The 24,764-nt window shown below is 39.8% G+C and overlaps 1 protein-coding gene across 4 annotated transcripts in view; it reads right to left on the bottom strand.

Annotated features, from left to right (window-relative positions):
• The window catches only part of celsr1a (cadherin EGF LAG seven-pass G-type receptor 1a), a 96,951-nt gene that overhangs the window by 30,968 nt on the left and 41,219 nt on the right, over positions 1 to 24,764 (bottom strand). For 3 of the 4 annotated variants that reach the window (XM_053649859.1, XM_053649858.1, XM_053649860.1), the window contains exons 6-9: positions 17,636 to 17,716; positions 5,226 to 5,383; positions 2,523 to 2,686; positions 1,229 to 1,354 (exon numbers count right to left, since the gene is read on the bottom strand). In XM_053649859.1, coding sequence (XP_053505834.1) covers positions 1,229 to 1,354; positions 2,523 to 2,686; positions 5,226 to 5,383; positions 17,636 to 17,716 — 529 coding nt within the window. The remainder of the gene's footprint in view (positions 1 to 1,228; positions 1,355 to 2,522; positions 2,687 to 5,225; positions 5,384 to 17,635; positions 17,717 to 24,764) is intronic. The other variant, XM_053649861.1, reaches the window with a different exon arrangement.

Below are 24,764 nucleotides of genomic sequence, written 5' to 3'. Positions count from 1 at the left end.
AACCAGATGATGGCATCACGGTTTATGTTGAAGAGTCAAAGTGAAAGTAGTGCTGCGTGAGACTGGATTCTCATTAGTGACACGTAAAAAAAAATAGAGGTAAAAATCCACATTCCAAAATTAACAGCTGCTTAAAGGAAGACTTTTCTTGCTTGATGTAGGAAATGAGCTCTGTAGAGATCCGTGCCATTTATAGTATATATTATTTTCCTATATTTACATTAATTACGCATCAGTTTATAAAACAGTATCAGAAACAATTAATTGTGTGATGGAGGGTTTAAAATCGTTGAACCCGGCTGATTTTTACTCGAGTAGTGAAATGCCAAATCTAGATAACTCTTATCGACAAGAATGATTACTTCTGTGAAAAACATAAAAACAAATCTAAAACATTGACATTTATAAAAAATTATATATATATATATATATATATATATATATATATATGTGTGTGTGTGTGTGTGTGTGTGTGTGTGTGATTAAGAAAACAACAGAAATTTCCCCTTTCCGTCTTTGTGATACGAATGTATATGTTCACATTGTCTGAGGCAGTATAAAGATTAAGGGCTTAATAATAACGTAATACTTATTATTAACACTAAACATTTTAAGTAATTACCCAGTGTTAACCAGAATAGATTGGGTTCCCTTTTGAGTCTCTCAAGGTTTCTTCCTCATGTCCTCTCAGGGAGTTTTTTGCTTACCACTGTTGCCAATGGCTCGTCAGTTATTTCAGCCCAAGTAGAAATATATTACTAGAAAAATCCAACACGAAATCAATGTTGCAGTTTCCATTCTGAAGCAGCCTCACACTCATAACATGCCTTTTCAAGGCCATAGTGAAGTTTCCTTTGTGGCTGAACTCCTAAATGTGAACCTGATTCTACACTTTGTCAGCACCAGGCATGTGACGATGACTCATGCTCTTCCTGAGGGATGAAATCCAACCCTTTTATTAAGCTGAAAAGAATAAAAAGGTGTATCTTAACAGGCTTGGCAACAACATGGCAGCAGATCTGCTAGAGGGTCTCTATCGGCTGCTGCTTTGAGTCTGTCACAGTGAGCTGAATATCGGTCTGAAAAAGGACAGCAAAGTCTATCTGTGCAGATGCTTCTCCGCCTGCTTTCTGTGGCAGTCAACTTGTGAATCAAAATAAAACAAGGGTAAAGGCAAGGATAAATGGAAAAACACTTGATGAAAGACAATGTGCACACACACACTCACTTTGTTCACAGTTCTTGCCTCCGCGGCCATTAGGACAGTCGCAGGAGTAGGTGTTCCACTTGTTCTCACACTGACCTCCGTACTGACACAGGCCCTCTTTGCAAAAATTCCTCTTTGCGGTACAGCCTGGAAGGAACAAAGAGAAAGCAGCAGATGAATCGTACAGAATCTTCCTGTGCTAATCTTCCTACACCTCATCATTAAGTCATCGTCTACAGGGGTTTTAACAGGTACATGACAGCGTAACATACACTAGCAATCCTAAAGTCGTCCATGTTGAGTCAGAGCTTTGTGATTTTATTATTTCATGTATTTATTTCATTATTTTAATTATAAGTCTTATTATACTTATTATCATTATTATGATTTTATTTATTTTTGTTTTCCTTTTAATACCCTTACATTATCAACTAATATTCATCCATCCATCCAGCCATCCATGCATTTTCTGTAACGCTTATCCTGCACAGGGTCATGGGGAGCCTGGAGCCTATCCTAGGGGACTCAGGGCACGAGGTAGGGGACACCCTGGACGGGGTGCAAACCCATCGCAGGGCACAATCACACACCCATTCACACACTACAAACAATTTAGAGATACCAATCAGCCTACAATGCATGTCTTTGGACTGGGGGAGGAAACCGGAGAACCCGGAGGAAACCCCCAAAGCACTGGGAGAACATGAAAACTCAGGGTGCACACCGAGTGGAGGAATCAAACCATGCCCCCCAACTAATATCAATGTAGTTACAATACTTATAGTTATCATTTAGCTACTAAAGTTAAAAGTAAATTTACTGGCCACTGAATGCATTGAATGCATTTACCTCATTGAATGCATTTACCTCAACCTCAAACCTACGCATGAGTATAAATAATACAACTTGGCAAAGTGCTGTTAATGATACAAAAATGTTTTGAATCAAAGTTTTAACAGACTGGAACTGATTTGTGGACCTAATGTTCACAAATAAACGCTCTAACATTCTCTATAAATGATATTACGATGGTACAGATATGTCTAATATGTCGAATACTTAAATAATTGGAATACGTTTATTAAATACATTTGCACTGTGATCATTAAGGGGTGTCACATGTTGAAACATGTTAAAAGAGGTAAAAGATTAAAAGCACTTATGATAAAACACATTAAAACAATCCACAACCATTAGTGCAATAACTATAAATCTATGTATATGCAAGTGCCTAGAGAGAACACGATGATTTTATTGCTTTATTGATAAACTTTAATTAAACTCTAACTAAACCCAGCCGCTCTAATAGTCAGACCTGCTGTGGTGCCGTTATTGGCGATGAAGTTGGCCATGTCTGTGGGCTTGCTGTCGATGGTTAAGTTCCTCATGCAGCCCACAAAGTCTCGGTTTCTCACAGGGAAATCCTCCGGTAGGTTGGGGACACCACCCAGCAGCAGAGGGCCGGTCAGGTCCAATGACCTTCAAGAAAACACAGCCGGGAAATGAAGATACTAACATACTATACTAAGAGGGAGAGATAATAGTAAGCATATTTATATAGATAACTATTGCTTTATTCATTGATTTATCTGGCAGCTATAAAAATGTAGATTGCATTTAATGTCACTGAGACTTTATACAGCATTAAAGATGAAAAGAACTGAAAGTAACCTGCGGGAGATTTTGGAGTGACATGTTTTCCTTTAAAATGTAAAATTCACAATAACTACAGTGTGAAATCATAATCGTGGTGTAAAACTGCACATTTATGTTTAAGTTATAGCAATCTTGCTAATAAAAGGCATTCCAATACAGCTGATTTAACTTGCTCATTTAGGTGAAACATATCAGAATACTCAAGTTAATGCTGGAATTAGGTATATGCAGACAGAAGAATATAACAGTTGTAAATATCATAATTGTATAATGGGAGCCTAATCCTCCAAATTAGGTGATTGTGCACAACATTTCTGGTCACATGGTTAGACGCGTTAAAGCAGATCAGAGAGCATTGTGTACACAGGTACACATTTAATCGCCATGCATGACTTGCAAAAATGGAGGCATTTCAAGTCTCTTAAAAGATAAGCTCACTAGGCATCACATCAAACGGCTGTGCGGGTTTAGCAGATTTACTGTGACCTAGTCCATAACTGAAGGTGTTGTGTGAGAGAGTGTGTTTTGGATTAAATAGTGGATGTATTTGCAGTGGTCAGTACCAGAACAGCTTGTGTTTTATGTCACAACATGCCCACTGAGTCCTTAATTCTTAAATCATTTTTACTTGCTGTACTGGGTATAAACATACAGGTGCATCTAAAAAAAAAACTGTGGAAAAGTTCCTTTTCTTTCCGTAATTTAATTCAAAATGTGGAGCTTTCATATATTCTATATTCATTACATATAAAGTGAAATATTTCAAGACTTTTGTTTGTTTTAATCTTGATGATTACGGCTTACAGCTCACAGAAATCAAAAATCCAGTATCTCAAAATATTAGGATAAAGAGTTTATAATACAGAAACGTCGACCTTCGGAAAAGTATGTTAATTTATACACTCAAGACTCGGTCAGGGCTTTAATCCTCTTGCACGAATTACTGCATGAATGCGGCGTGGCATGGAGGCAATTAGCCTGTGGCACTGCTGAGGCATTGTCTCTCATAGATTCTCTATGGGGCTCAGGTCAGGCAAGCTGGCTGGTCAATCAAGCACAGTAATACCATGGTCAGTAAACCAGTTACTAGTAGTTTTGGCACTGTGGACAGGTGCAGAGTCCTGCTGGAAAAGGAAATCAGCATCTCCATAAAGCTCGTTAGCAGATGGAAGCATGAAGTCCTCTAAAATCTCCTGGTAGACGCTGCATCGACTCTCGACTTGAGAAAACACAGTGGACCAACACCAGCAGATGACATGGCACCTCAAATCATCATTGACTGTGGAAACTTCACACTGGACTTCAAGCAACTTGGATTCTGTGCCTCTCCACTCTTCCTCCAGACTCTGGGACATTGATTTCCAAATGAAATGCAACATTTATTTTCATCTTCCCCATGATTGTGCTTGTGTGCACTGAACCAGACTGAGAGATTAAAGGCTCAGGAAACCTTTGCAGGTGTTTTGAGTTAATTAGCTGATTAGAGCTCTTCTCAGGTCGACATTTCTGTATTATTAATTCTTTATTCGAATATTGTGAGATACTGGATTTTTTTTGTCCATGAGTTATAAGCCGTAATCATCGAGATTAAAACAAAAAAGGCTTGAAATATTTCACTTTATGTGTTATGAATCTAGAATATACTGTATGAAAGTTCCACATTTTGAATTAAATTATGGGAAAAAATGAACTTTTCCATGATATTCGAATTTTTTGAGATGCACCTGTACGTGCTATATGCATGGCACACGGAGCTATTTAAAAACACATTTGCATATAACATTTAACCTGATCCCCTCAGTGACGTGCATGGAGCAGGCTGGTACAAAATGGAGCAGGTTGCTGCCTATCAGACTGAGGACACTTGTTCTAGCTCTTTTTTTATTTGCATTTGTTTGAAGTGCTTTTAACGCAGTGTTGTGTATGCAGCCACACCCGCTGCCTTAATCTCTAGGTGTAAAGCTGTTTAACCAGATATTAAAAGAATTACAGACAAGTGACAATTTCAAGGAAAACGTGTTACTCCAAAATCTCCCACAGGTGTTCAATTGGGTAGAGACGTGTTGATTGTGACTGACATAGCATATGATTTATATCATTTTCATACTAATCAAACTATTCAGTGCCCTGTCGATGGGGGCAGGGTCATCCGGGAAGAGCCAACTCCCATCAGGATAGAAGTGTTCAGTGATCAGTCAGAATAGATTTATAGTGATTTGCAGTGAGGAGGTGGGTTTGTCACTGGAAAGCATATAAATGGAGTTGTGCTCTTCCACAACAGTTCAGTTTTTAAAGGTGTTCTATGCTGAGAGAGAAATACAGAGAGAGATAAATAAATACAGAGGGAGTAATAGGTACTAACTTCTTTTGGCCCGTCTGTGTGCCCTGTGCTGCGCAGGAGTAGTTCCCGATTTGAGTCCCAAAGCGCACTGCCATGGCAATATCACAGTCATCCACTGCTACCACCGCCACCTTCTCCCCCGAAGGACCATTCGGGACCCCCAGGCGCCCGATGTTAGGCTGCAACACATACACACACACACACACACACACACAGAGCACAGTCTCAAGGTCAGTCCAAACTCATGAAACTAAAAACTTGAGGCAATAATACTGTATAATAATACTGTAATAAAAATTATTATAGCAAATCACCTCGCATAATATAAGAAATAATTCTATTAGCCCTAGAAATATGAATATGTTTGGAGTGTACGTGTGTTACCATTAGGATGAAATATATGGCAACACAACAATTTGAAGAGATAAAGCAAACGGTGAGTTAATTGGAAATGCATGTAGATTTCAAACAGCTGGGAAAAATGGATTTAAATGGAGTTTTAAATAATGCATTCTTCAATAATCATTATATATTAGTACAGCTCATTTTTATACACTGTGCACAGTGCTAATACTGTTTTTAACAAATGATGAAAAAAACAACAGTTCTTGGTTGTTTTATATATATATATATATATATATATATATATATATATATATATATATATATATATATATATATATACACACACACACACACACACACACACACACATATATATATATATATATTTATATATATATATATATATACGCAGGTTGTTGAACTTTTAAACATGCTCCCTCAAATTCATTCACCGTACACTTATCAAGTAAGAAAAGTGAGATATGAATAGAAAATATAGTGAAGGAGAAATGAGAGAAAGATGAAAGTCTGATCTATAAAGAAAGGAAAGTTGGGTCCGGGCATGGCACAGTTTCCACGGCAGAGAGCTTATCAGCCACATCACTGCCACACCTACAGCCTCGTCCCTTTTTCCACCACCAAAACACACTCTCTCTTTTTCCAACGGGAATTTTTTTTTCAACAACCAGACAACATTAGCCCTCTGACGCTCAGCCTGCTTTTAGCCTGCTTATTTTGCTTTCTGGTGTCTCGCACATTTAAAAACACCCCTCGCTCATGTGGGCTCTCTTCAACTCTCAGCATTTGATGTCTTTTTCTAAGGAAGTGCAGTAACAGAGAGAATGTGGGGAACAGGAACCATCAAGGTGTGAGCAGGAAGACAAACTCCCATCAGGGAACCGGAGCAAACAAAGTCTCTGAAGAGCTGAGTGTGTCACGGTGTGTCAAAAGTCCTTAAAATAGCAGATTAATGGCTGCAGAGATAAAAGCTGCATGCTCATATTTTGGTGCATTGTTTCAGTGCTTTAGCAGCAGGATACCAGGGCGTGAGTTATTATCCAGATGGCTATCTCCAGCCATACTGTTGTTTTGTTTTTTTTGTTTAGTTTTTTTTTTTGGGGGAGGGTATACAGGAGACCAGACAAAACAAAACTGGCTAATGGCCAGGCATTCGGTGTCATCCAGACAACAGGAGCACATGCTTCTCTAAAAATGGAACTGAATTAATAATATATTGCAATGCTTTTTTCTTAGTTCATTATTTTTCCCAGTAATATTTTGTTCACTAATATTTAGCATGTTTCTTTTTTTTTTCTTTCCCACATTTCTTATGCTATGGGGTCCACATAAAAATGCATCAACTTTTCTTTGTTCTGGATTTATTATTATTTTTATTTAAGACTCCAGCACAAAGGCTGAATCGTAAATAACTTCATATACATTACGTGCACACACTACTGGCCCATTTACGCTTCACACTTGACTCCAATACTGTCTGTTTGGAAATTGTTTCCTGCTTACATACAATATTACTTATTTGGTTTTGTATTAGTTTAGTAAACTGATGCATCATTTTCCAAAATATACACAAATATAAAACGAATTTCATTAAAGAGTTCATTAAGGGCAAAAAGATTGAGGAAGTCCTTGCTTTCATACACTTACATGAGATGGCTAATGAAAGTTTCCTAGACAAACTATGGAGCGATGTTCACACAATCACTGTTTCTGTTTCAGTTTTCCATTGTACGGTGAATGTGTCATATCCTGCCTGGGGGAAATCTCACCCACATATTCTTTCGAAATAGCAGTAAGATCATGTCCTTTTCGTAGGAAGTGACCAAAATTGAAAGCTCATTAAGACTACTGGTTATGCACCAAGAAAAAAAAAGAGAGAGAGAGAGGGAGTCAGAAACTTTCCAAGCATGCCAGGGATGCTGGCACAAAGCCCACACAGAGATGCAGCCTGAAGTTGGGCGCCATTTTGGCTCCTCCCTTTCACCTACTGTAGTCCTAGAATCCCTCTGACGGAGGTACGACAGGGTGTGAAACTGACGCCTGTGCTGATGGAAGTGGATGAGACACGTGGGCTGTGGTTAACCCTCCAAAGACACTAACTCACCACAAACCCACTCAACAACCAAGAGTAAGAATGGTGGTATTTAAGCATGAAATAGCCTTTAAGCGAACACTTCAACAAACTCCACTTCCTTTTAACGGTAGTTCCTCTAGGAATCTAAGAGCACTGTTGAGTGTGTGCCAGCTCAGTCATAAGCAGGTACCATGTACTGTACAGTACTACACAGTCAGCAGCAAGCAGGGTCAAGCGATTAAGCCCCACTGGCATGCTTTAAGCTTTGAATTAATAGTTAAGCTCCAGAGCGCTTGATTTCACCCAGTCATTTATCTAACCTCTTAATCAAGCTCTCAGGGGAGTAGGATAACAACATGCTGGCTACCAAAAGAGGAGAAAAAAATGCTGCCTTGTAGACAACTTCCAGCAGAAAGAGCACGACAGACAGGGATGATAAACTGTCTAAAAATGCTGAGATTGGTACTGAAGACCGTGTCATTACAACAAGAGTTAGCACAGTGCCATGTGTTATGATAAGAATACAACAGTGTGGCTTTTATAGTTTTTCGTGATCTCTATTTAGATTTTTTTTTTTTTTATCAGACAGCGCATCTCTGATTCTAGAGGAAAATTCGAGGTCTGGTTAAAATCTGAATTAGATTAGCTTTACTGGCAGTCTCTGAAAAGCAAGCACGAGAACACACAAAACCTCCTGTGTCTAGAGTGATAATAAATTTAAAAAAAAACATTACCCAGAGTCACCTGAGGCAGCAGATTTGTACTTATCTTAATATAAGATTGCTAAACAACTCAATGTGCTACCTACATAATAATGATGTTGAGCTGAATAAAATGTCAACGGATTGGAACCACAAACACTCTCGTGTTCGACCAACTGTGGTTCGAAGTCATGTTTCCACTAATCCAGATCTGGAGTAGTCTTTCGCAGAGACCTACAAAGTTTCAGCTCCATTCAATTCCAGGTTTTGTGGATCTGGTGCTGAGCTGCCCTCTGAATACAGTGCTGACATGCAGAAGAGCATCACAAACCCCGCAGAAAGCTGTGCCAGGCTCTCCTTTGGTGGTTTTGGCATCACCTAACACTGATAGACATGTGGGATGCCAAACATGCATTACAAGCAGAGAGAGTGAGCGAGAGCTATGTTCGGACATGCAGCGAGTCTGCATTTATCTGCAGAGAAACCAACATGAGAATGGAATAATATTACTTCAGTTTGCATAATCAGAAGGTAACTTAATAGCTTGGCTATGTCAAAAATTGGCTATAAACAAATGAAGTAGGAATGCCATAGGCGAGACGAGCATAACCCTCTTTCCACTGGTTATAATGGCTGCTTTGTGCTGATCCGCACATGTGAAAGGTTACAGTTGCCTTTTTCCATCTGTGTACTAATGGGAACAAGGAAGCAGTTAAGAAAAACCAAAGAGCAGCAGAAAGTGACAACGTGGCTCATTGACAGCTTCCTGAGAAGTAGATACACAGTATTTCTGTTGACTGACACCATGGAGGATTAGGAATCAAGTTACTACATTGCTTATCAAAATTAGAACGAGCGTTTCATCCATGATAGCATCTCTGGAGCTGGTCATTTGTCCAAAAATCTGTTTTAAACATCAGGAATTCATTCTGACAGCCCTAACTATATGCATACACACACACACACACACACACACACACACACACACATACACACGGATCTATCTGTGGCATCACTCCAGATGCCTTCTGGCCCCCGAAACCAACAGGTGTCAGCTTGTGCATATTCACCTCCCTACAATTCCAAACTTTCTTTCTTTCTTTCTTCATCCTATGTTTAATACACCACAAAACCTGGTCAATTTAAATGGAATTCATTCATGTGGATAAGGAAGCAGTCCTAGCTGTAGTGCACAGAGTAGAGTGTGGTCTCGACAGCAGCTTATCTTTGTCATCGAGTAATGGTGGTATTTTCCTCCTCAGGTGTTCGGGAGTGGTAGATGTTGGATAGGGTTTCTCCTCAATGGATGAGGGTCCCGCAGAGACTGTGCACTAACGCAGCAGATGGGTTGACATGACACACACACTTTAACAGGGACAATGAGTGTATATTTGACTATTTGTCTAGCTGTCTTAATGTTCTTAAGCTCTTCATTGACCACAATCAGAAATAAGCAGATCCGCCATTAGTGCTGCATTCCAGCCTCACTGAATCTCGACTTGACATGACAGTGTAAAGCGTGGACACAATAATACTGTCCTTTAACAGAAGTAAAAACAGCAAAGTGTACTTTTTAAATATTTCTGTACCTACAAAATGACTGTATGTACAGTACAATTAGACATTTTTAGCATTTTCTGTACCGCTTATCCTACACAGGACCGTGGGGGAGCCTGGAGCCAATCCCAAGGGACTTGGGGCACAAGGTGGGGGACACCCTGGATGGGGTGCCATAAACACATACATTCACACAGACAATTTGGAAATGCCAATCAGCCTACAACACATGTCTTTGGATTGGTGAGGAAACCATTGAAGCACGAACCTCCAACCCTGGAGGTGTGAGGCAAACATGCTAACCACTAAGCCACCACGCCCCCCAGACTGGCAGAGGCAAATTTGACCCAGCTGAAAATAAGCACTACTTAAACATGTGGCGTATAATTTAGCCACTTTGCTACGTCACTGTTGATTGTTTTTAGATTCTGGAGATGTGCTGTGTCGAGAAAGAATGCTTTTGGCTGGAAATCACAACGGCTACTGACACCTGAGTTGAACACGATGGAAAATCCTTCTAGACACTGCTGTACTCATTGCAACCTCTGTCCATCATCACGCCAGGATTTTATCTCATTTAAGCTAGTCTTTCGACATGCGCCCTCCAAGTATGTCAACATATTAATCAAATCATGACTCTCTAGCCATTTCATGGCGACGTTATAAACACTGCTTATCAGGTTGTGACAACATGTAAAGACAATATTAGGCATTAGGCAGTTAGCTTAGTAATTCATCAGTTAGACTAGGCTGGGCAACGGCTTTGCGAAGTTTCATGCTTATGCAAAAAAAAAAAAAGGCCAGTAATCTGAATAAACTCACTGTTAATTTAATCATATTGAAGTTATTAAGCAATATCTAGGCCTCTAGTTTCTCCTTCCTTTCCTCATTCTTTCCACCTCTCAATCCCCCTCATCTGAGTGCTGACAATTCACACTTCTCCTAACCCTCGTCTCGGGGGACGCTAGGCTACCTGGAGCCATAGTAACACACTTGATCTCCACAGCTAACAACAAAGGGAGAGAGGATGAGCTAGGACAAAGATCACCTCAGCCCAGAGAACCACAACCGTAAGGAATCACTACTAAATTAAAGTTCACTTCAATTGTCCAACCCTTGATGCTGTTCCCAAATGAAATGCTGTGCAAATTCTGTGAAACCTCCTGTTTCAGTGGGCAGAATGGATTCCAAAATGCTCCCTAAAACTCAACAAACCTGCTCGAGACTGGAACCTGGATTTACCAGGGACTAGGTGGTACTGAAGTGTTCAGGCAGACGTGATAAAGATTGGGAAAGGCTCACAGTCTCAATACAAACCAAACTATCTTTACATGTTGTTACACGAGAGCATGGCTTTAGCGACTCGCAGTTGTTTTGCCCAAAGGCTGGGCTCAAGTTTCTGACAAACTCTCTGATTTGACACTTTTATTTGTGCGGGAACCTCAGATTTAACAAAACTTGTCAAAGCTGACAAGTAGAAATATACTGTTACATTAATCTGGCCTGTCATACAAACGGCTGTAGAACATCGGTGTTGCATTTTTTTGGATTATTCACTAATCCAGAATAATATACAGAAGGAAACATTGGTTTACCCAATAATTCAATTCAATTCAATTTTATTTGTATAGCGCTTTTAACAATGGACATTGTCTCAAAGCAGCTTTACAGAAACATATAAACACAGGATACAGATTTTAAGTGTGTGGATTTATCCCTATTGAGCGAGCCGGTGGCGAGTAAAAACTCCCTAAGATGATATGAGGAAGAAACCTTGAGAGGAACCAGACTCAGAAGGAAACTCGTCCTCATCTGGGTAACAACGGATAGTGTAAAAGTAAAGGAAAGTTCATTATGGTTTTTATATGAAGTCTGTTTGTTGAACTAGTCCACTGTACACTAAAGGAGATTTGAGTGCAATTTTATGTGGTAATTGCAGTCCCAAGGCCATCGAAGCAACCGTAGTCCCAGCAACCACAGCGAGAACGTCCATGTGGAACTGAACATTTGGAACCAAAACCATTTCCATGGTACTTCAAGCGGTACCATCCTCAGCAATCTCCAGGCTGCACTGCTTGGGGTCATCCGCAGTGGCAGAATCTAGCCTCCAGTTGATGAGAGCTCCATCCAGAGGTAGGGAATCAGGATGGATCAGGCAGGTCCGAAGAGCAGAAAGGGTCAGGACAGAAAACCTGACTTCTTTCACGCAATGTAGTGGAGAGATGCTAATCAAGAGTGCAGTGTGTATGTGTGTGTTGTCTTTTTATGGGCTGTTGGTCAGTACAGGAAACACAAAATGGCGCTGTAGAAGGAAGATAAATAAAGGATTTTTTTTGGGTTAGGCTGAGGAAACTCAGCCGCCGGTGCTTTCTTTTCTTTCCTCTCCTTCCTTCATGTCTTCCATTTCCTCAGTTACAAAACAATCACTACGTCTGGCGCTGGCATCACAGCAATGCGTATGTGAGACTGTGTTTTCACAATGGTGTCCTCCCCCAAGCCTTTATACGCAAAGTTCAAACACCATTACCTCACCCACCCTGTGGCAGTGTAAACCTAGAGCTGTGAATAATTAAAAGGAAACTGCCTGACCCCATACACACACACACACACAAACACACACACACACCTACATACATTGCCAAACACAGCCTCGAGACATACACCTAGCACCATTTTGTTCTCTTCCCCACAGGACAAGAGCCATAATTTCAGACCTATATGTTACACAGACCTTGTCTCTATAACAAGGCCATCTATCAATGCTCGGCCATGTTCCACAGAGATGCAGACGGACAGCGGCTTTTGTCTTCTTCTGTTCCTTTAACACACGAACAAACTGGAAGGAGGAAAAAAAAAACACTACACAGGCTTCTCCAGTTTCAGCTGGTGTCCACTTCACCTCACTGACTGGTTTACCTCACCTAAAAACACACACTTCACCTGACGTGCCTCTCCAGACAAAGAAGAAAAAAACAAACATAAGCAAGCCTAACATTAATACTGGTTACAACCTGCCAAAAAAATAAAAATAAACCTACCCTAACATGAAAATCTTTCTCAAAATATGTCTCATATTCCAGGAAGCGATCTCATATATCTCAGAACATTCCCATCACTCATCACATACTATATGAAAGAGTCTGAAAAAAAAAAAGGAGCTTAAAGTACATGCCTACTAAGACACTGTAGAGACAGCCTAGCACTGATAAATCACACTGATGTTAGAGGTATGCATTTTTTAATTCTCATGCAGGCAGACGCATGGGGTCAGAGGTCAGGTGTGAAGCTCATGGCACCATACTGATTAACATGATATAGAGAGCACTGGACATGTTGGTGTACACTGAACTGTACTCATTCATGTATTCATTTACTCATGTTCGGTAACTGCTCAGGGGTACAGTGTTTAAAATAACTTCCATCTTTATATTTTAGTATATGCTAGGTTCATTAGAAAACGTGGGAGCAGGTGGATTGGTTAAATAAATAAATAAATAAATAAATAAATAAGATTACAAAGCAGTCCTGTGCACATTTCCAGGTCAGGTGACCATGGCTGTTTAGTCATGCTAAACAGAGTCTGAGGGATCCAACACACAAAGTGAGACAATGAAGTCGTTTTAGCTGTGAATGTGAAGATAAAAAGAGAGACAGAGAGACAGCAAGAGAGGCAGCGAACAAGAGCGAGAGAGACAGCGAGAGAGAAAGCAAGAGAGAGAGAGAGACAGCAAGAGAGAGAGAGAGACAGCGAGAGAGAGAGACAGAGAGAAAGCAAGAGAGAGAAAGCGAGACAGAGAGAGAGACAGAAAGTGAGAGATAGAGAGAGAGAGTAAAATGAAGCCAATATGCAGGTACTTCCTGACAGAAATGCAGGGGGACATTAGGAGGACAAAAAAAAAAACAGGGAAAAAAGATGCACCTGCATGCAGGATATTTCCTATCTGCTTGTAATGTTTTGTAACAGTTAGAAGACAAAAATACAGGGCCTTAATGGTCTAAAAGGTGACCTTCGACTCATTCAATATAGATTTGAACATGTCCTAACCATGTTTGATGGTTTCTGATGGTGGTAATTGGTTGTGGTTTAATGGTGGTATGTGCTGTTGTATTAAGACCTCTATATATATATATATATGCTAGACTGAAAGGAAACAAGCACTTATACCCAGGATTCATTCTTATCTAGACAAAGGATCCACGCCAACACAACCAGGTGGTCTCGGCCCGATTGCAAACAAACTCTGGAGTGGTTCGCCCATGGTCAGTGAGTGAATTATAATGATAATTATAATGAGTCTTTATTAGGCATGTATACATTACAAAGTATAAGTATGGCCAGTTAAACCTACTCTTAAAAGTACTTTTTTTTTTTTTTTTTTTTTTTTACAAAAGGTTACTTAAATAAATGTAACGAAGTAAATGTAGCACTTTACTACCAATGTCTGTCCTGCAATGACATCACATCACATTTTTAGTACTAATTCCCGTGCAAACTAGCGCGAATGGCATGGGACACAGTGAAAACCCCATAGTAACCATTCACTAGCTTGGTACGTTGGAGCGATGACATATACAATCCTTCACCGAATACACAAAAAATATACCGAAACCCTTCTCACATGATTGGAGCCTGTATATTTATAGATGAGTGTACACAAGAGTGACAGACACAAGAGTGAAGTCCCAGGTGACCGTGATCTGAGAACACATTCCTTTGGCAGGAACTCTCTGACAATATAATAGTGAGCAGCTTAAATGTTCAAACTGACTTGATCTTTAGATTAATCGGTTGAATGCCTCTGACCAGGTTCATGCTCATATTTCATAATCTGATAATCCTTTCAAGATGTTTGTATGCATGGATAAAACAGGAAGAACAGGCTCTAAGAGGAAACTGTTTCTGGGACTCTTTTTTTTTCATTACACCCGCAGATGTGTCAGACAAATTAGAGATCTTATCCTTTACATATTTTGTGTGAAGCTTAATTCAGGATGACAGAACTGCTTCCTATGTGCCAACATAACACTTTCTCTGTGGTTGCTTGTATTATGTCGGAGTAACTAGCCTTCACAGCTTAGCTGGAGGCTGTTTACATCCCGGTTTGGATGCTCCAAAAGGAATCGAGGGATTAAAGGAAGGCTGAGTGATTCATGTCTAATGCAATACATTCTCCAGTCATATTTCATTCAGGAAACAATGAAGCACTGGATCTAAGCGTTAGCATACAATGCTAGTAGATATTACACTGAGGCTGTAGGAGAGGGTAAAACTGGTGCAGTGAGGCTGGACGTGATGACCTCAGCGTGTCAATGTGCTACATGACAAGACTGGTACAACTACGGGTTACAGTTGACACACACTCTTGATTTCTTCAAAACACTCCATGCGCTCCATATGAAGTGCCACTGAGGCTTATCTCTCACATACAACCCCATAACAATACCATCAGAACAGTTTATACTTCAACACACATTCATGCACTAAAAATAGCCCTCTCACTAAATAAATCTCTCTCTGAGTGAAATTTATTTCCGATTCTCGCCAGAAATCTCTTCGGTGTGTGAGGCTGTTTGTGGTACAGCTGTGCGTCCTGATATGACATCATGCTTCCTTCCTATCTGGGGTGTGACATGTTCTAAGCTGGTCTGCGTGTCTCATCCCCTCTCTCTTATCCATCTCTCTGCTTTTGAAACCTAGAAGCAAAGTGCTTTCCATGATGGGAGCTGATAATATTCCAGATGGTTATTATTACTGTTTATTCTGTTGGTCACATGACCATTTCTGATAGGGGAATGTGCCAGTGGAGAACACGATCAGCTCTTAGTGTTCTTGGCCTTTGGTTTAGCCTCTCCTTTACCTACCTTGTTCTTTCCTTGCCTTCATTAATGATAGAAGGTCTTTGGCTGTTATGGCTGTACACATGGAATTAAAAGGTCCTTAAAGTGTTATAACCAGCACTGCTTCAGTAAGCGTTCTCTTTAAACATTAAACTTATTTTTTCTTTATTTGATCATGGTAAAAAATGTTTTTATTAATCTTACCCATACACACAAGGTCGAAATATACACTGACCAGTCATTTTATTAGGAACACCTGTACACCTACACATTCATGCAGTTCTCTAATCAGCAGTGCAATACAAAAAAAAATCCTGCAGATACAGGTCAATAGCTTCAGTTAATGTTCAGCTCAAACATCAGAATAAAGACAAAGACTCTGATCGTAGCATGGTTCTTGGTACCAGATGGGCTGGTTTGAGTATTTCCAAAGCTGCTGATCTCCTGGGATTTGCACACACAACAGTCTCTATAGTTTATGCAGAATGGTTTGAAAAACATAAAAAACACAGAGTGAGTGACAGTTCTGTGGGTGGAAACGCTTTGTTGATAAGAGAGGTCAGAGGAAAATGGCCAGATTGGTTTGAGCTGCCAGGAATGATATAGTAACTCATATAATCACTCTTTACGGCCGTGGTGAGCAGAAAAGCATCTCAGCATGCACAAAACATCAACATTGAGCTACAACAGCAGAAGACCACATTGGGTTTCCCCCCAACACACTGACTCACCCAAACTGCACAGTTGAAGAATAAAAAAACAAAGAGTTCTTCAACGTGATTGACTGATTAGATAACTGCGTTGTTTGTGCAGGTGTACAGGTATTCCGGGCAGTGAGTTTGTATATATCTATCCAGTCACCCATTTCTGGAAAGATTCATTGTTTTTAGGTTCTGGAACTGGTTAATGTTAAATGGGTTGGAAGGACTTCATACTCAATGCTGAAGCATACTAATTTCAGATGTTCTTGCATTCAGGAAAACAAAGTAAATGTATAACTAAGTAAAGCTAAAACGATCAAGGCCAAACTAATGATGAACAGCCATAAAAACAGAAGTTTGGATATTATACGAGGAGTTATACGAGGCCTGATATTCAGTTATCCCGCACTAGTTTGAGATTGATGTGAGGTGAGTTTGTTAGATAGACCAGCACTTCACTGCTCTGCACTAGCGCAAGGGTATTAACCCTCAACTCCTCAACTGTATCTTGTAGCTTTGAGGGAAAAGCATTGGCATTAGCCAAACACTAATAATATTAAAAGCACCAGGGAAATTCAATCTGTAATTGTTTTCTCATTAGTTTACTGTTGGTCTTGTCAACACAAAATATGCATTACAACCATGAATAATTGATTAATTTCCCATTTCTACATGTACCTCACCATGTACTCTTTGTTTCAATGTAAAGTTGGCGATTACATAGATATTTTATACACTTCACTTTTTTTTTTTTTTTTTTACCAAAATCTAATAAACTATGAGAGGAAAGTCCATTGCAAACAATCATTCCCGTTTCACACAAATCTTTGGTCCTTGAATAAAACGATCAAAAGCTCCTTTAAGACATGCTAAAACCGAGCAATTTGCAGCTGGATACAAATTAAATCCTGGCAAGTCTCCAACTCTATATGATATGATACATGATGGCCCTATTGGCATTTCTGCTTTTCACGGAGATGTTTCCTTGGTAATAGACAAGGAAACTGAACACATAGTCAGACAGCGTGAACAGGACTCATGCTTTCATACCCGTTTCAGTCTGGCAGGAGGACTGACATCAAATCTGACCCAGGTTCAGCACTCAGAATGTTAAGGGCAGTGTATGTGGCAGAGGGAGAGAGCCAGAGGTTAGCAGTACCGTCACCGCAGAGCTAGAGCTAGACTAGGCCACTGTACCTCCTTATGGGTGAGCTCCAGCCAGGCTGTATAGAGCGGGACACGCAGCACCCCACTGGCGTCCAGCAGGTGCAGGCTGTCCTGGGTAGACCATGAGAGAGAAAGGCTCAATTAGAGTCCATGGTACAGGCCTCTCTCCCCTCTCCTAGCTCTGTGTGTATGTGTAGAGACATAAAACCAGAGCCAACTGTGAGGTGACACAAAGGGTCAGCAACATCAGTGTCGATAACTCTGGCGTTTAAGGCTTTTAAGATCGTCCGCCTTCATTAAATGTCTGCCTGTGGAGCGACTATGCTTGACCCTTAACCTCTAAAGTACATAAGGTGGAATGACTATGGGGAACATGCGTTAGCCTGTGCATAATTGGTACGTGTGTGTTTTTCCGCACAACAATTCTGAACACGTTAATATTAGTGCGACGTGCTCTGACAGCCCATTAAGCCCTGTGATTTTTTATGATGGATGAAAATATAATAATACAAGCAGGAAGCGGCCAGGCTAGAAGCTATAATATTATAATCTATAGAACACAAATCTTATAATCACCCTGAATGAAAATCTGATTGAAGTGTGAGCTGCCTACAGATTCCCACCCCTTCTAAGTGTATAACTATGAAAAAAGATATGCCTAATGGGACACCAAATTAGGTAACCACTGACATATTTTGCAACATGGTTATTATCCTGCACTGAATATAGTGCAAATACTCAATTATGCAGTAACAGCTCACATGAAAAGCACTTCCACTGTCTGTATACTCAATTAACAATGCAGTTGTTTCACCTACTGTTTTAAACGAAATGGTTCAAGGTGTATATAAATGAATAACATAAAAAAGTTCCATACAGTTATATACTGTGGAAAATGACATATCCAATAAGCTCGTCCTGCCTGCTTTTAGTGATTGTTTTTACGTCTGCTGTTTTGCATTCATTTGTGTTATAGCTCTGGGTGTGTTGGTGTAATTTCTCCTGAGAAAGAGAACACACCCACACACCTCCCTCTGACGTTTGGGAGAAACTCACCAGAGACTGCGACCATTGTTTATCTCACTACAAAAACTAACATGAAGAGCGCTGAATGTATTTAGTACCACCGGCTGTGATGTTGAATTACAGAAGCATGCTATCAAATAAAATAATAATTTTTTTTTTTATTTACACAAAGTTGGTAGTTTGATTGTTACTAGGTTGTTATACCTCTAAACAGGCAAACAAGCATATAAATATATACATATGAACATATGTATATATAATATGTATACATATGTGTATATTGAACATTATACCACAATATTTGAAGACATTTTTTTTTACAATATGCAGTATATCACTACAGCTCTATTAAGGTGGAGGGTGTAGGTGTACAGCGAATGCTGCCCTACCCTTGATCTAGAAACACACACATAAAGCAATGTTTAAGGGCAACTTTCCACAACAATAAACTGAGGGTCAAATTAAAAAAAGAGAATGAATAACAGCAAAACAGTTGACTTTAATTATGTTTATTTTTAGGTGTAGAGTTAAAGTGCTTGTCCTAACAAGTTAGTTCTCTGCATCCATCATGTTCCCTTATTATCTGCGCTCACCATCTCTTTTGAATGTATTGTTTACTATATTAATTATGATTGCTGCAGTTAAAGTGGGAACAGTGAAATACAGGGGCAACTACAGCGTAGTGTAATATTATGGAAAAGCAGCATATTACAAAACCTTTTTTTTTAAAATAAAAGATGGAAAAACTGGTAAAAATTATTTACAGCACAGCGCTGTTGAATTCTCAAATCTGAAATAGCCGCATGGGTTTGACAATACTGGCAGCTGTAATTCAAATCACAGATTTATTTTAATGCCCTTGCTCTAATACGTTATCTTTACAGTAGTAACAGCTCATTGACAGGACTTGTATGGTATGTTGTTGCACATAACCTAAGCCTAATAATGAACATTTTGTTGAAAGTGTTGTTTTTTAACGAAGAAAAAATGAATAATTCATGACATGGTAAAGCTTTCTTTATGGAGATATTTATGGAAGGAGTCTCGGGCATCAGTAAGGCAAAATGGTAAGCTGATTCTTTTATTTATTTTTTTTGGGGCGGCTGTGGTTCAGGTGGTAGAGCGGGTTGTCCACTAATCGTAGGGTTGGTGGTTCGATTCCTGGCCCATGTGACTCCACACGTCCTTGGGCAAGACACTGAACCCCAAGTTTCTCCCGATGGCAAGTTAGCACCGTGCATGGCAGCTCTGCTACCATTGGTGTGCGAGTGTGTGTGTGAATTGGAACCAGTGTAAAGCGCTTTGTAGAACCGCTAAGTTTAAAAAAGCGCTATGTAAGTGCAGACCATTTAAGAAAGAAAAAAAATATAGAAGCTGGTGAAGGAACAACTGTTGATAGCTGTTAGAACATAAGTGATAACAGGAAATAACTTGTTAGTTTAAAGTTACTGCAACATCACTTTGTCATATCATCCACCCCTACATCCAAATAACTAATAAAGTGGCATCTTGCTGCACTGTCAGAATCAGCTCTGACTCACACATGCCAAAGTGAGAACAGGGCAACAGAGCTGTCTGAGAATCTGGATGATCCCTGCGCTGAATGGTCACTACTGTTGTAATCAAATATTAAACTAGGCAAATGAATACATATAAAATTAGCTCTTGGAATGTCATGTGCTTGTTACCCGAGTGGAAAAGCCAAGAACGTAATATTTCCTACTAATAAACATGACTAAAACTGAGGAGTGATAAGTGCTAAATACCTGCACTAAGTGACATTTAATAAGAGTCTATATTAAATATATTAGCATATTAGTCTCCCTAATCAGTGTTTTTTTTTTCTTTCTTTCAAAATAATATTAGTATTTTTGAGGCCTTACTTGTCACTCCATCCAAGACTACTTCTCTGTCCTGTATTGAAAACCGTAAAGAATCCCCCTGATTCAAATGAAGCAAGAAGAAGTCCCAGAACTGCATATCCTGCACATTTTCATCACTATATCTTCAATTCAGCAAACATAGTGACCCTAAATGGCGAGTGTGCCTGTTACTGCATAAACTCTGACCTCTTAGGGTCAGGACAGGACAGAGACAGTGTTACCTCCCTGAGGGGCACTGCTATATGTCCACCCTTTGACCCCATAAATCTGAGGTAATGCAATAAAGAAGGACTGCTCTCCTCCAACATGAGCTTAGTGGATCCTTCCTAGGCTATTAAAGGTACGGTGAGAAATCCACAGGCATCCAGACAACCCTCTCTGGCCCTGAATGACAGAGTGTTTAACTGATTTCAAAAGAATGTCTGAATGGCCCTTAATGTTCAGGCGTGGCTTTCTGCTGCTGTCTCACCTGCCCTGTGTGTGACAGCTTTACACTGTGTGTGTGTGTGTTTAAGTGTGTCTCAACAATTCAGTTCTATAAATTACCTTTCATAAACTATGGCAGCTGTGTGTGTGTGTGTGTGTGTGTAAATACCTTGTTGATTAGAGAGGTCAGAGTAGAATGGCCAGCGCTGACAGGAAGGCTATGGTAATACCAATAACAAACTCTTTATAACCGTGGTGAGCAGACAAGCATCTCAGAACGCACAACACCTCAGACTTTGAGGATGATGGGCCACTCCTGTCAGCCAAGAGCAGGAATCTGGGGTTATCACTGGCACAGACTCATAAACTGTTCAGTTGGAAACTGGAAAAAGATCAGGAGATGTTTTCCCAAACTTCAACTGTCCAAGTTTGTCACGTTGTGCGTTCTGAGATACATTTTTTTTCTCACAGTGGACGTAAAGCGTGGTTATTTACGCTACAGTAGCCTTCCTGACAGCTCGAGCCAGTCTCTTCTGACCTCTCTCAGCAACATATTAAGCAGTCACATATAAACTGGGTGGAGTCTTGACTGCTATGACACAATGAACATATGTTTGAGGAGACGTCCTGGTGGGCTGTACGATCTTTAGAAGTTGTTAGTTTAACTATGGGTATGTCTCAACCAGCTCCCTAGTTCAGTAGGTAGTGAATCAGTATATGGTGTACATGAGTTCGGGCACTGGTAAGAACCCTGGCTCACTACACATTGGGACACTGATAACTGAATTTTTGGCAACGTGATTACGTACTCGCGTTGTAAAACATCACCAAAAATGACAAAAATGTAAGTTTTATATGTCATATAAATTTGTTAGCTTATGTCATAATATGTCAAGCAGGATCATAGGCAAGCTAGTGGATTAAAAAAATACATCACTGAACACTTAAAAGTTGTTAGACTCAAACAAACTGTATATAGAAAGTCAAATAAAGTTAACGTTGCTCGCTACCGCGAGTATTCATTTGAGAGCTACGACAATGATAACAAGCTACTTACATTTGTAGCCGTAAGTTGGCTGAAGTTTGTCCCCCGTTTTTTTTTTTTTTTTGGGGGGGGGGGGGGGGAGGGTTCGAGCTGAAAGACTTCAGGGGTGCTCCCTGGGTTTTGTGGTGCACTGGAAGGATTTTGCAATTGAGACAGCCCTTAAAATGGCCAACTCCCTGATCAGTGCCCTGACTACTGAACTACGGAGCAGGTTGAGACATACCATATATTTCCGAGGACTCCTTTCAAATAAGGTAGCTACATTGTTTAATTTTTTAAACATATACTAGCTATATATTTGTAATCTATCATGCTAGTTAGATGTGACTGTAACTGTGCACGCTAGAAAGCAGTTACACCCCGTCTGAAATGTTCCTCATAACCTGACTCGCACCCTGATATAAACTGTTTTTAATCATTACAAATTAAAAAAAAAAAAATGAACAAAGCACATGACCAGCACTTCTGCCCAGACATGCAGCATGAATATCAAGCTCAGTGGTTTCCATGGTAAGATCTTCCCAGACACGAAGGAAGGCCACAACCTCACGCCGACCTCTGGATTGTGTACTCTCCATGATAGTGCTGTTTCACGGTGCGAGCTTTCACACAGGCATGGATAATAGGCATCTTAAAATAAACAATCCATTATGTTGACCCTATCAGGACCTTTTCAATGCTCCAACAGATTAGGAACTAATAAACACACTATGGCTGTTAAACTGGTCCAACCTATACCCCTGCCAATTAAATTCAGTACAGGAAAGTGTACTTCAGCTGCATAGCAGGATGAGAACATGCACCTTTTCCAGGGACTGGAACACGAGAGTGCCTCATTGTCTCCATCTCTTAGAATTACCCCCTAATTTATGTTGTCGTTCTCTGAGAGCAGAACACTCACTGCGAGAAACATAAACCTGACCCTGCATTTATAAACAACCTTATTTAAGTTGTGCACTCTGCGCTCTATTATGCATTCTGTACCTTTTTATGCATGAGAATAAAAAGGACAAAATTCACAACCAGGGCTTGTGCTTTATGAATGCCATTTCAGGCCTGTGAAACAACGACGAGTTCAGTGTTTGATATGCCTAGGCTCAAACGAAATGGGACTCAAAGGGGAGTAAAGGACACCTGTGGCTTTTGTAAAAGACTTTTCTCAACCTCTGCACAAGTAACCTAGTCTCCTGTTTGCTCGCTGGTGTTTTGAGTTCTAATTTGAATTTTTAGCAACTATAGATGGATGGCGAAAGAGTAAAAAGCAAATTTGTTAAACTGAACTGAATTTTAATACTTATGTATGAACCTTTTGATGATATACAAAGCAGAAGCAGAGTAACATGCAAGTCAGAAACACATTTTTTTTTTTTTTTTAAACAGCCTCCTCCATTCCTCAGATAAGTTGTTGTGAAGAACAGGCATTCTTACCTGACCTTGCTTTCTGGACACAAATTTGTCCATCATCATAAAGTACAGACCTAAATGCAACTGAACTTGATTTTACACAAGCACTTAAAGCCATTCAATATCAGATTAACCCCTACAAAACCAAAACACTGCTTTCCAAATCTTCACTAAAGCCAACTTTAATATGGTGACAATCCTATACTGAATAATGGGTAAAGTAAAAGTATTGATAATAAGACTCACACAAATACTAATACTAATAATACTCTTTTGAGTTGAATTAGTCCGCAGTTCACATGCTGGCCAACTAACAGCACAGTGCTTTGAACTAACAGGAAAGCTGCATGTCCTTTTTGCTCCTAATGCTTACGCTTAGGAGGCTTTATACTTACGTTTGATTATTACTCGCCAGACAAAACACACAGTGGCCCTCTCCGCTGTCCTCCATCCTTGCTTTTTCTCTAACTAATGCCCTCCTTATCCAGTCACTAACTTTTGGTGTATGGCCTCCTCTATGCAGAGTCATGGTTGTGCCATGTTCTTTCCATTTAAAAAAAACCCAACAGATTTAATGGTGCTTTGCAGGATCTGTAAAGTTTAAGATATTTTTCTTGATTATATATAACCAAAGTCTGATTTATACATTTTCCAGAACGTTGTCTTGACCTTGTTTTGATAGCTTCATCATCCATGATGATGTTTGTTTAGGTATGTTCTCTAACGTAATGTTCTGGAGCATTCCAGGAACACATGTATTTATATTGAGATCACATGTTATTGTATTTGCACATTCAACTAATGATGGAAACTCAGAACCCAGAACTAATTTACGGGTTTCACACCAAAGGGAGTGAATACTTATGCAATCAACTTTGACATAAAAAAAATCCCAAACTATATTGACTTTTCCACCTACTTCAATATTACAGACTGTTTTATGTAGATTCATGACAAACTGTAATACCTCAATTAAGTTCATTTCAGTTCTATGGTTGTAACACGAGAAAATGTGGATAAGTTCAAAGGGGGTGAATACTTATGCAAGTTACTGTAGTGTAGTATTTTCATTTTGAGGACATGCTGGGGAAAAAAACAACAACCATGAACTGCTGTGACAAACAGCTGTGTGTGTGTGTGTGTGTGTGTGTGTATAAGTGTATTTTGAACAGACAAATTTCTAGCAATGGATTACGTCACAAGCTGTACCATTGGAAGTTAACACGTACAACCGCCTTGTGCCTCCTCATGACCTACTGGTGTATGATAAGAAAAGCACAGGTAGGAAAAATAGTCTACTGTGTATAAATGTACGGAAACACAAACAAATGATGACGAGCTAAACATGAGCAGGAACAGGATAGAGGGCAGCTTC

This window comes from Ictalurus furcatus, chromosome 19 (genome assembly GCF_023375685.1).
Source record: "Ictalurus furcatus strain D&B chromosome 19, Billie_1.0, whole genome shotgun sequence".
NCBI classification, from domain to species: Eukaryota; Metazoa; Chordata; class Actinopteri; order Siluriformes; family Ictaluridae; genus Ictalurus; species Ictalurus furcatus.
This window is presented reverse-complemented; position numbering and strand designations above follow the sequence as displayed.